We start from the raw sequence: 11,938 nt of genomic DNA, 5'->3' as shown, positions 1-11,938 counted from the left end.
AAACCTGTTCAATGGTCTGACCTTTCTAATGCACTGTCAATCTATTCAGAATAAGGAAGTGCCGGATGGTATGCATGCTGCTTTCCTGGAGCGATACCACCCATCAGAACTTTTCATGACAGCTGCATTATGTCAGGGCAAGTGCGTCTCCCTCAACCTCACCTAAGTGACAGACGGCTTACAGCATTTAGCCCACGAGTGGAAGGGGGAGTGAATACTGCTGTTGACCCTTTGCCAGCGTGTCTCAATGATCAGGTCTGACATTGTAGACCAGGACAGCGAGCCTCGTTGGTATCCGGCGGCGCATAGCGGCTGCGATACTGTCTTTGAAACCCATGTCGGCTGAAATATAGCATAGTAAAACCTGAATAAGCACAAAGCAATGTTGCCTAAAATTAGAGATTTGATCAACGCATCTGAGAGAAAAGGTGAAGACTTGAAGAAAAAAAAACCCCTTGACTTGAATATTAACCTCCACTAAAGATATTGACCGTACTAATACAAGGTATAGTCAACAAAATCTCTTTCCAAAAGAGTAATTAAATAGAAGTGAATGTCTTTGTCCTAGAATCAAATCATCCAAATAACTCCAGACACGTGCCTTCCAAGATTACTAGACTCCCACGTCTGAGCGAGACTCCTCCGTGGACCCCTAGAAGCATCACAGCAAGGCACGGCACAGTTCCCTCGTGACTTCTGGCAGCATTTACAGAGCCAGGGCGGCGGCGGCGGCGACGACCAGAGCGCCAACACCAGCACCGAGACGGCCAGCACCGGCAGTAACGGTGGGAGGGTTGGTGGGCTCGACAGTAGGAGGGTTCTGAGTAGCAGGGGGGTTGCCGGTAGGTGGAGGGTTAGAAGCGGGAGGGGGGTTGCTGGCCGGGGGGTTCTGGGTACCAGGAGGAGGAGGTGGCACCTTGGTGGCGGGAGGAGGAGGAGGAGGAACGTTGGTAGCGGGAGGAGGAGGAGGAGGAACGTGGGTAGCTGGAGGAGGAGGAGGAGGAGGAACGTTGGTAGCGGGAGGAGGGGGAGGAGGAGGAGGCACGTTGGTAGCAGGAGGAGGAGGGTTGACGCCAGTGGTGGTGATGGTGCAAGGGCAGTCTTTGAGGGCCATGTCAGTACACGATAACACGCCTAGAGTCTGTGAGAGTGAAGAGTCAACATACCAGTGACAGTCAGGGTGCAAGCCTCGGTGACAGTGATTGTCTTGTTGGCGTGAACGGGAATCAGGGTAGGGCCCTACGATGCTGATGTTAGTCGTTGATGTTCACTCGGGGCGTCCATGACGATAGGCGAGAGCGAGAGCCTGAGACGGTGTTTTTCAAGCACATCACTGCGCGGTCGACACTTTGGGCGAGACATACAGGGCAGTAAGTGGTGAATTCAGAAACGACGGTGGTGTAAGTGTGGGTGGTGACGTTGGTGCCGTTGTGACCGTGGTGGTAGTGGGCGGCAGCGCCAGCAGCGAGAGCGAGAAGAGAGAACTTCATGTTGACGATTTCGGTTGTTTTTTCTCGTGGTTGGTGTTGTAGTGATTGTTGTTGAAGCGAATGTGGTGATCCAAGTCGGACGGAATTCGTACAAATTATCAAAACAATATATTCTGTGAGGAGAGAGAAGAGAAAAAGGCCATATTTCCCCGGGGACGCGGATGCTCTTTGTAGTTGACGTCTGGTGGAGTCGCGATTGGGCAGTGCGGACCGGATGCAGCCAAAAAAAAATTAAAGAAGAAGCTGTTTATTTCAGAGGACAATAATAGAATAAGGCTCAGTAAGCGGCTCGTTGGGCGAAGCGACGTCCATGGATCGATGATGCGAGGCGTGTGGTCGCCGGATGCGGATACACCTACGATTGCGGATCCTGGGAATGGCTTCGGTGTAAGTCCCACGCCCTCCCCCACGCAACAGGCGTGCCTGCAGCTAGCGGGCTATGTGGTGTGAGGGAATTTGCAGGCAAGAAAGAGAAGAGAGGAAAGAAAAAAAAAAAACAGCCAGCGCATTGGCTTCCTCGTAAAGGGAAAGCGTCGTTCTCTTCTCGCCCACAACACCCACCATTCTCGATGTTGCTGAAGCAAGTAATGGGGCAGTGAACCAGGCGATGCTGATAGGCGGAGATGTCGTTTGGCTGGACGGTGTGGATGAGCCCGGCTCAAGTAGGCGAAAACTTTAAAAAGAAAAAAAAAGTTCTGTCTATGAAGGGAGGGATGGCTAGGTAGGTAACATATGAGCAACTTGAAAATGGAAGTGATGCAAATTGTGAGCGTGGCTGATTTGGTACATTTGGATGCGTCGTTCTCCTCTGCCAACATTTTGTAGCATTGATTACAAACGCCAATGTGCCTTTATCGGCTCTGTAGCCATTGTTCATCGCTAAATTGGAGAGCCATCGGGCCAAGCCTAACAAAACTAGTGAATACAAAGCAACAAGCTAGCACACAGACGAGGGGACACCGGCGCCGTCGGAGGTGCTTCCTTGGCCCTATTGGCGGGCCCCCGTATACGCGGTGGAGGAGGCCCGGCTTTGTTGTAGCTCGCCTTCCGTCCGCGGCCGCTTTCTGCAAGGCACCATCTTGCCCTAGCAAAGACAAGAGGCGGGGCGGCTCCTACCAGCCAGGCTGCCAGGCAGCCAGGGTTGGTGACAGCTGGTGGGGGAAAAGATGTAAAGTCCGAGAAACAGGCGAGCAAAACTCAGCGGATCGTATTCAGGCTGTGTGGCCGCGCCCCATCATCAGCCCATTGAGCGCTGCTTCTACTTACGGGACTGGTCTACTTACTTATCCGTTCAGGAACACGATGCGGCCTTGCTCTTCCTGACTTGATAAGGTGCACCTTCGGTCGCATGCATTGGAATCTCATGGTTTTCCTTTCACTTGCGACTGCTAGCAGGGCGAACAGTACTATGTACATAACTCACTTGTTGGACAAGTCTTGGACTGCATCTCTGATACGCCGCCACCTTGTGCGGTGCGGCTTGCAAGCCCCAAAACGGAACACGAGGCGCCGGTGGAAAAGGCTCGTAGGGCGTCGGGGGGTGTGAGCCATGGTTCGAGTTACTCTTGCCAAACCAGCTCGACAAGGCGACGAGCTAAGCATGGAAACGGACATGGCTGGATAGCGCCAGGTCAGAAAACTCTCTTTTCTGGGGCTGGACCTACATGTCATTGGCTCATGACATGCTGAGCTCTCCATATCAGCTCGAAGCTAATGGAAACTGGGTTGCTGTTCCGTTGCTAGGCTCCGGAGAGGAGAGGAGGAGGGCCAAAAGAGGCTCGCCAGCTTTCTCGTAGGATCAGCCTGTTTGAATGCGACACCTATTGCAGCAGAGTTTTTCATTTTGCGAAAAAGAAGATTTTCTCTCGAGTTTTCGGTTGTTATTCCCATAGCCTTCTCCCCACCAATAGACTGCTTCCGGCACCCCATTTAAAAAACGGTGACGTAGGGCCAGGCAGGATAGTGAGACCACGCCTGCCATGCTGTCAGCATTCCAATAGATATCATCGTTGGCAAAATGGAGAGACTGGAGCCTTGTTCTCTTGGCACAGCCAGCTGAAGTTCCCTGCCGAGCTATCCATAGTTGTCGTCGCAGCCGCAGAATATTGCGACAGACATAGATAGAGGGAAAGAGAATGGTAATTGAAGCTCTCCGACTGGGCTTTTTCAGCCAGAATCTAGGTGCCGGAAATGCGCATTACTGGTATACCCCTTCAAAGACTTGTTGATATGCGCCTCCAGGGTGTCTCACGTGTATAGACTAACTCGGGAAGGTCCCTTGACGTATCTTGTGTAGATCTGTCAATGGCAAGCTGCAGACAGCAATAGCAGCTTTTGAAACGCTAAGTTTACGGCAACCGCAGGATCGTCGGCATGGACGGCATAGACGGCATGGCTTGGGATTTGCATGCATGCATATATGGCATGGGCCATGAGGCACACCACACACTCACTATTCGCTCTGGTTGATGCATTTGTATGTCCTGATGCCTGACAATTCTAGCGCCGTAACGCAATAACGCTATCGCAGCTAACAAATCCCATCGACATTTCCGGCCGACAAAGTACCGTTGTCAACCTTTCCCATTACCTGTCGGCGCAGAGTGGCGGGGCCACGACTACATTGAGTGCGTCTAGCGCGACCTTTCTTTCGCCTTATTAACTCAAAAACGACCTGATAGCTAATGGCATATGTGCAGACTAAAGACGGAGCCAGATTGAAAGCATCGTGCCGAAGTTCTTTACCTATTGCGAACCTCTGATCACTCACACCTTGGGATAAATCATAGGATATGGTAGTGACGACTGGCCATCGGGTAAGGACATGAACAGAAGAATTTTCACACATCAGTTATACAAAGACAAAGCCGCTGTGCGCCAGTGTGTCCTATCATCTTCGGTATGACCAGAAAGGCAGCAAAGCAGACACACTTCACGTTCCAATTCTACAGTCACACACTGACCTACACGCAATAATCAGATGACTGGCGGGTGGTTGCGGAAATGACCGCCACTAGGTAGTGGCTTAGACCCGGACTCGGGAATTGATCTTCAGGCAAAACCTTGAAATTATTGTGCAGCTTAACCGTGGGAGGCCATCTAGCATTCCAGTGCTCATTCCAGGACCCTATCCCTGGGCGCTCGCACGACCAGAACTACGTCATTTCCCGTCTATCAACGGATATTGCTGTCTCAGTATGTCTCAAACAAACCAAAGAATGCATTGTTGCCATACAAAGTCCGGGTTTCGTTCTTTTTGACCGTGAAGCACCGTCTACTGGCGGACCAAGCTTACCATGCAGGATGGAAAGTATTGATGGTGGTAGCAAGCTTTCAATGTGATTCGCGCCGCCATAATATCGTCGTGGCAAACAGTTGCAACTAGCCCAAACTCGCCGCATTCAGCGTGCGCTGCAAAATCTGTTGCTAGATGCGAGCTTGGCCTCCTACCTAATGCGTCGATGGCGATGCGGGCCGTCGTTTGCTTGCGCTCAGGGTATGCCCAAACGACTGTAACGTAGTAAGCCTGGGAGATGACGTCGTGGCATGCCTTGATGCCCAAAGGTGGCCGCAATCACGACTAATCTGGGTTGAAGTTTGGAAAAGGCTCGTGATCTCCTAAAAGAGTTGCTGTTTTGCATTCAATCTCTTCTTTGGCCTCTCTAACGGGATAGGGCAGCCCAGACACTAGCGTAATTCGCAGATCCGAATACGCTATGCGATTCTTCTTTTTCTTTTTCGGTTCTATCCTTTTCACAAATCGGATAACGACTGTACCGAGAGCAGACGTCACCGCAACTTTTGTCGGCTCAGCAATCCTTGTTTTCTGTATGGCTGGAGTTGAAAAGACTGCGAAAGTTCTTCGAGAAAACCCGATGCTCGTGTAACGACTCCCGCTACTTGCCGCGCCCTTGGAGGGGAACCAGCGAGGGGGACCCCTGGTGTAGTGGGGCTATCAGATAAGGTACTTGTATTTGCAGCAATTACACCACTCATTCCCATGTACTTTTATCACGTGGAGGGGTCAGAACCGTGCGATAAGCCGTGATGCCCAACAAACAGCCTTCATTTCTTTACCGCCCCCGCATTGCACTCCCATTGTCTTTGTATTTAAAGCTGCGAAGTGATCATCTTTCTGTTTTGTCTGGTACCGAATCAAATCAGACAAGATGCCTGCCGAAACCACCACTCTCCAGGAGTTTGAGAGCATCTATCCCAAGCTCTCGGCCGCCATTCTCGATCATGCCAAGTCCTACAAGCTCCCCCAGGGGGAACTGGACTGGTTCAAGCGGGTATGGAAGATTTGAGTCGTACTGCCAGTACTGTACCATGTACTAACATGCAAGTAGAACCTCGAGATTAACCCTCTTGGTGGTAAATGCAACCGCGGCATGTCCGTTCCCGACTCCGTCTCTCTCCTCCTCGGCGAGAAGCTCAACGAGGAGCAATACTTCATGGCTGGAACCCTGGGCTGGATGACGGAGCTTCTCCAAGCCTTCTTTCTTGTCTCGGACGATATCATGGACGGCAGTATTACCCGTCGTGGTAAGCCTTGCTGGTACCGCATGGAGGGTGTCGGCATGACGGCCATCAACGACGCCTTTATACTCGAATCTGCCATCTACATCCTGCTCAAGAAGTTCTTTCGCTCCCACCCTGCCTACATTGATCTCGTCGAGCTCTTTCACGAGGTGTCGCTGCAGACCGAGATGGGTCAGTTGTGCGATCTCCTGACCGCCCCCGAGGACAAAGTCAACCTCGACAACTTTTCCATGGAAAAGTACCAGTTCATCGTCATCTACAAGACTGCCTACTATTCTTTCTACCTTCCCGTCGCCCTCGCTCTCTATCAGCTAAACCTCGCTACACCTAAAAACCTCAAACAGGCTGAGGACATTCTGATCCCGCTAGGCGAGTACTTTCAGGTCCAGGACGACTACCTCGACAATTTTGGTCTGCCCGAGCACATTGGCAAGATTGGCACCGACATCAAGGACAACAAGTGCTCCTGGCTCGTCAACAAGGCCCTCGAGATTGCCACCCCCGAGCAGCACAAGATTCTCGAGGAAAACTACGGCCAAAAGGACGACGCCAAGGAGGCCGTCATCAAGAAGCTTTATGACGATCTGAATCTCAAGGCCATTTACCTTGAGTTTGAGGAGAAGCGCGCTGATGAGATTCGTGAGATGATTGCCAAGGTTGATGAGAGCGAGGGTCTAAAGAAGGAGATTTTCGAAGTCTTCCTCAAGAAGGTCTACAAACGCACCAAGTAAGGAACGTATCCGGAACAGTTTGTGGCGCGCATAGCCAATGTTGAAAGAGAAAAAGGGGATTGGAACGGCATTACAGAAATAAAAGTACATTAATTCCAAAATTCTACATAGACGTATTTAATCGCTACGGCGGTCTTGCACAAGTATTAGGCGTGTAGATTTGTGCGAGTGAGCCGTACGCTCAGCTGCACAAAGTCATGAGAGACGCTGAAGAAATATACGATGGTTCGACCCTCATTCTCGCAAATATGAAAGCATCGTGTTGGGTCAAGGCCCTTTGCGCATGCATGATCACAGGTATACACACCAGGGGTCTTGTATATTTGGCGTAGTCAAACTACTTGGTGAACGCTGTTTCGAGGAGCCAAAGAACTCATGGCTCGCTAATGAAACATGTACTGAGTAGAATCGCGCCTGACTAACGCACCATTAACTCGATCAGGTCAAGCGGCATGGATTTCAACCGACAGTAAAATTTCAGTCCGACTAATACACAGATGTCAGACATGGCCTGTCGGGAAATATTATAAACTGCCAGAGTTTCAATCATCTTTCGTACTGTGTCTATTGTGCGCTCTTTAATTCATTGTTCCCTTTTACCGGCGTTAACATTACCGATTCTGAGTCTGCGGGGTATATACCCTTGCTGAAAGGGCAGGCCTTTGTCCGCTCGGCACTTGCGATGGCGTGATGGCACTGGCGGGCGCTGGATAGCCCAAAGTCGCTGCCGGGTGTCGTCGACCTCGTCCGATTTTGTCCTTTTCACAGCATTGGCATAGAATCAACAAGAATTTGAATTTTATCCAGGCGAGCAAAATAGAAAAGAAGAAGAAAATGTCTGGTTCAGCCGAAAAGGCAGCGGCGGTTGAGAATACCGAGAAGCTGCCGGCGCTCCGAGCCGCCGACGCCGACCCCGCAGCCACGGCCGGCGCCGGCGTCCGCCGCCCCGGGGACGAACCCGTCCGGCAGCAGTGGTATCAGTGGTTCGCGCCGACCGATACGCCCGAGGAGCGGCGTCTGATTGTCAAGCTGGATCTCCTCATCCTGGTGTTCGTGTTCCTCGCGTACTGGGCCAAAGTGCTGGACCAGTCGGCGACGAGCGCGGCGTACGTGAGCGGCATGCGCGAGGACCTGCGGCTGTTTGGCAACGAGCTCAACCTGCTCAACACGACGTACATGGTGGGGTACATTGCGCTGCAGGTGCCTCTGACGCTGCTCATGACGCGCGTGCCGGCGAGCTGGTTCCTGCCGGCGGCCGACGTGGCCTGGGCCGTGCTGACGCTCGCGCAGTACCGCGTGGCGAGCGTCGGGCCGCTGTACGCGCTGCGCTTCCTCATCGGCGCCGCGGGCAGCGCCTTCTTCCCGGCCGTGCAGTGGTACCTCGGGTGCTGGTACACGCGCGCCGAGCTGGGCCGCCGCAGCGCCCTCTTCTTCGTCGCGAGCCAGGTCGGCGGCATGAGCGCCGGCTACATCCAGTCGGGCGCGTACGCGACGCTGCACCTGCGCGGCGGCATCGAGGGCTGGCGCTGGCTGTACATCATCTGCTTCGCGTGCACCGTGCCCGTCGCCGCGCTCGGCTTCCTCTGCCTGCCGGGCCAGCCGGAGCGCCCGCGGTCGCTGTTCCTCTCGGAGCGCGAGGCCGAGCTCGCGCGGGCGCGCATGCGCGCGGACCAGAGGCAGCCGAGGCAGCCGCTCACGCTCGCCGTGGTCAAGAAGACGCTCGCCGGCTGGCACTTCTGGGTCCTGATCGGCTTCGCCTTCTTCTTCTCCCAGGCCGACGGCGTGTCCGCCAACAGCGGCTTGCCGCTGTGGCTCAAGGCCCAGGGCTACGGCGTCGAGGCCATCAACACCATCACGACGGTGTCGCCCGCCGTCACCATCGTGTCCGCCATCCTGTGCGGCGTGCTGTCCGACGCCTACGACGCCAAGGTCACGCTGATTGCGGTGACGGCGCTGCTCAACATTGTCGCGAGCGCCATCCTGGCCGTGTGGCACGTGCCGACGGGCCTCAAGTTCTTTGCCTTTTTCCTTGCTGGATCGGCCAACGGCATTGCGCCAGTCGTCTATGCCTGGGCGAATGAGATTTGCGCGGGGAACGCCGAGGAGCGCGCCATTGTCCTCAGCAGCATGAATACGATTGGCAACGCGTTTGGCGCGTGGCTGCCGCTGTTTGTCTGGAGGACGACTGATGCTCCACGTTATTTGATTGGATATAATTGGACCATCGGTTTGGACGTAGGTGTGCTGGTCATGTTGTTCGTGCTGCGCTCGTTTTGGAATCGCGAAAAGGCAGGGCAGGCTTTGAATTGACTTGTCGATTGGCGAATCATCATGGCAGTGAGCATCAAAGACTGGCGCTCGAGAAATAGAAACGGAATAGCAATTAACCGCCAGGAAAGCGCATTTGAATCAAGTCCCGGATTTATGTTGAATGAAATAATGTGAGATTAGCCGAAATGCGGTGGTTGACACCAGCTTCTGGCTGCTTGTGTTGGCCGTTGAGGAACAAAGTTCAACTGGTATGATATATTCAGTGCCGTGACACTTCTTATTCACCATTTCTTTTCTTCAAAGAGAATAATCGGCCGAGTGACCCATAGAAAGAGATCTTTACGATAAACTTCCGATTCAATGATAAGGGTCGGCTGTCTAGAAGTAGATGCATAAGGCGAGCATAGTTTGCAAATCTTCATTTACAACAAAAACGGAGGCACCAGCTTAATATTAGAGCAAGCTGTTTAAAGGCTTCACATGGCCTCTAATTTCTTTCAACATTGTATTGCTGTTTGAGTTGTGAGTTGGCAGCGGAGCACAATCCAGCGGTTTGCTTTACCCTCGAGAGCCAATGCTCAAGGCGAATGGGCCGAGGGTCGGAATCATGAAGCTCCGCGGAAGAAGCATACACAACTCTCTACATCTAATCAAGACAAGGTTCAGGGAGCTCCGGACGGAAAATTAGAGGCTTTCGGAGGCGGTTGATGGCGAGGGGCGAGTGGCGATGGAGTTTAATACAATGGCCATACAAGGCGTGTAGCGAATATTCACATGCGATGCATTCAAGCTAGCAGGAAGGCACCTCATAATCATTGACCCATAGGTGCTAATGCCATCAAGGCACATTTGGTTCTTGTTTTGTCGTTGTGTATCGGCATGTTCCGTTGGGGGTGTAGACTCGACCCGATGAGTGATCACGCCAAAGTCACTGTACAATCGCAATACGTTCGAGACCCTCCATGTACTTACACTTGCCGCAAATGGCTTGTGACACGGAACCTGGTGAGCTTACTTGTCATAAGAACCGAGCATTTTGGAGGATGGTGGTGTTATTTCTCGGCCAGCATCACCCAATCTTCCACAGTACCACGCCAAGCATTGTCCCATTGAATTTGGGTACCTAAGTTACTTATGCAGGCCTGCCACTGGGGTAATGCGTGACGAGGTGCAGTCAGACAAGCATTGATGTCGCTACTAATGCATTGCCGAGGCGTGAGTAGCTAACGAATGAGTGAGCTTATGGTGATTGCAAGTACTTTACGATGCAGTATGGCATACCTGTTCCGATGTAGGCATACGTACCCGATAGTACTTACCCTGTTGCTGACATTCCGCCACAGACGGCGAGAAGAAGGTTTTACAGGTGCTTACGGCGCTATGAAAGCGCTGAATTATAGTGGGGTGTTCTTGAAGAGAGAGACAGGCAAGAGAGAGTTCAGGCAACGCATCTTCCCCAGCTCGGCTAAGCAAGTACTTAGCTTAGTCAACCTACCTAAGTACATAGGTGCTCGCGCATCTGTTGAGGTACTTCCCTACTTACCTACTTGCCCAGCACATTACTTATCTCGGACGCTCAGCTACCCACTTGGGTACCTTGTATGTTCTACTTACCTGAGTACCCAAGTAAGATAGACAAGGAGCGCCCCTAAAACCCGACTTACCAGCCTCCAGGACCTGCCTGATTCATTTGGGTATCGTTGCATTGGCTAACAATTGGTTCAAGATCTTTATCGGTACCTTGCATGCTGTTGCAACAAGCTATGTAGAAGCTTGTTGCGAGAGCCAAGAAAACATCCAGACACGCAAGTACTACTATTACGTGTCTGAGCCGACGCCCGCAGACCAAAACGCCCGTCATTGGGGGGCTTGCTTTCTGTCCTGTCGGTCAGCAGACAGCAAATGCGCTCCCAACGCGAAGCACCGCATTCAGCCGCAGGGCTCTGCGCGATTTTTTTTCTTCTTTTTCTTTCAGAAAGAGCAGATGCAAAACGGACGAGACATGCGTTTCCATACGTGGACCCAATCATGTTTCGTACGGCGACTGCGGCATATTGATGCTGCAGTAACACTTTGGCTGGCAACTTCACGTGCTCAGTAATGCCGCATCTCATTTTTCAATCAGTCCTGAGTATACAGCTTGCATGAGTCGAAAGCCGGTTCGGCCTAGTTGTACTTACCTCTAGCCTGCTGTACTTGCTGGTCGGCCTTGCAGCCAAGCTTTACCGTTACTTTTGTTCCCGTCCGCCGTCCATTCAGGCACCAAAAGTACTTATCCTCCTCCCTGCTACGCAAGTCATGGATACCATGCAGCCGGTGCCCGGGAACCGATTCCGGCCGCAAGTCCCCTCCAATAACGGCTCTTTGCCACATGTGTATTTTCTGCACGGCCTGGCCTCAGAGTCGTCCGAGTGGGAAAAGTGGACTGGCTAGCAAAGTCTGATGCTGTTGGCGCGGTTTGTCGGAATTTGGTACATGACTCCTCCAATGCGACTTACAACCTTGAACCACGCCCGCAGGACAGAAGGGACATGATTTTGAAAAGTGACCACCCTGTGAAGGAAGAGTGCTCAGCCAGCTGCCCGTCCTCTCTCTCCCAGGCTCGAAAAGTTCAAGCGACTCGGCGTGTAGAAGGATTCAGGGAGACACGCAGCCGCCAGACCACTCACTCTGCACACCAGAATCAAAATATTGAGACAAGTCTGGCAATCATGTTCTGTATCACCATGCGTTGACGTGGTAGCGATGCATGGGTCCCAGACATGGTCTGCGAGACGAAAAGGAAGACCACCATATTGGGCAGGTAATGAATACCGAGGCAACCGACGACGAAGCATACCGGTACTTACGGTACTACGGGTACGGATACTCTGCACATATTCAGGAACCAGCGTCGGATAAATA

The 11,938-nt window shown here is 52.5% G+C and overlaps 3 protein-coding genes across 3 annotated transcripts; 2 read left to right on the top strand and 1 right to left on the bottom strand.

Moving 5' to 3' along the window:
- Positions 1 to 706: 706 nt before the first annotated feature.
- Positions 707 to 1,490, bottom strand: V2A60_010046 (uncharacterized protein; the record flags this gene model as incomplete). Its single annotated transcript, XM_083261307.1, has 3 exons — positions 707 to 1,101; positions 1,167 to 1,239; positions 1,365 to 1,490. The coding sequence occupies 3 exons, from the start codon at positions 1,488 to 1,490 to the stop codon at positions 707 to 709; spliced, it is 594 nt and encodes a 197-aa protein (XP_083117433.1).
- Positions 1,491 to 5,659: 4,169 nt separating this feature from the next.
- V2A60_010045 (bifunctional (2E,6E)-farnesyl diphosphate synthase/dimethylallyltranstransferase) lies at positions 5,660 to 6,763 on the top strand (the record flags this gene model as incomplete). The annotated part of the gene is made up of 2 exons (XM_083261306.1): positions 5,660 to 5,782; positions 5,840 to 6,763. The coding sequence occupies 2 exons, from the start codon at positions 5,660 to 5,662 to the stop codon at positions 6,761 to 6,763; spliced, it is 1,047 nt and encodes a 348-aa protein (XP_083117432.1).
- An 834-nt stretch (positions 6,764 to 7,597) lies between these two features.
- V2A60_010044 (uncharacterized protein) lies at positions 7,598 to 9,073 on the top strand (the record flags this gene model as incomplete). The annotated part of the gene is made up of 1 exon (XM_083261305.1): positions 7,598 to 9,073. The coding sequence occupies one exon, from the start codon at positions 7,598 to 7,600 to the stop codon at positions 9,071 to 9,073; it is 1,476 nt and encodes a 491-aa protein (XP_083117431.1).
- Positions 9,074 to 11,938: the final 2,865 nt, after the last annotated feature.

The sequence above is a fragment of the Cordyceps javanica genome, chromosome 7, assembly GCF_051103115.1.
Source record: "Cordyceps javanica chromosome 7, complete sequence".
In the NCBI taxonomy this organism is placed as follows: domain Eukaryota; kingdom Fungi; phylum Ascomycota; class Sordariomycetes; order Hypocreales; family Cordycipitaceae; genus Cordyceps; species Cordyceps javanica.
The sequence above is the reverse complement of the archived record's forward strand: the minus strand, read 5'-3'. Positions and strand labels throughout refer to the sequence as shown.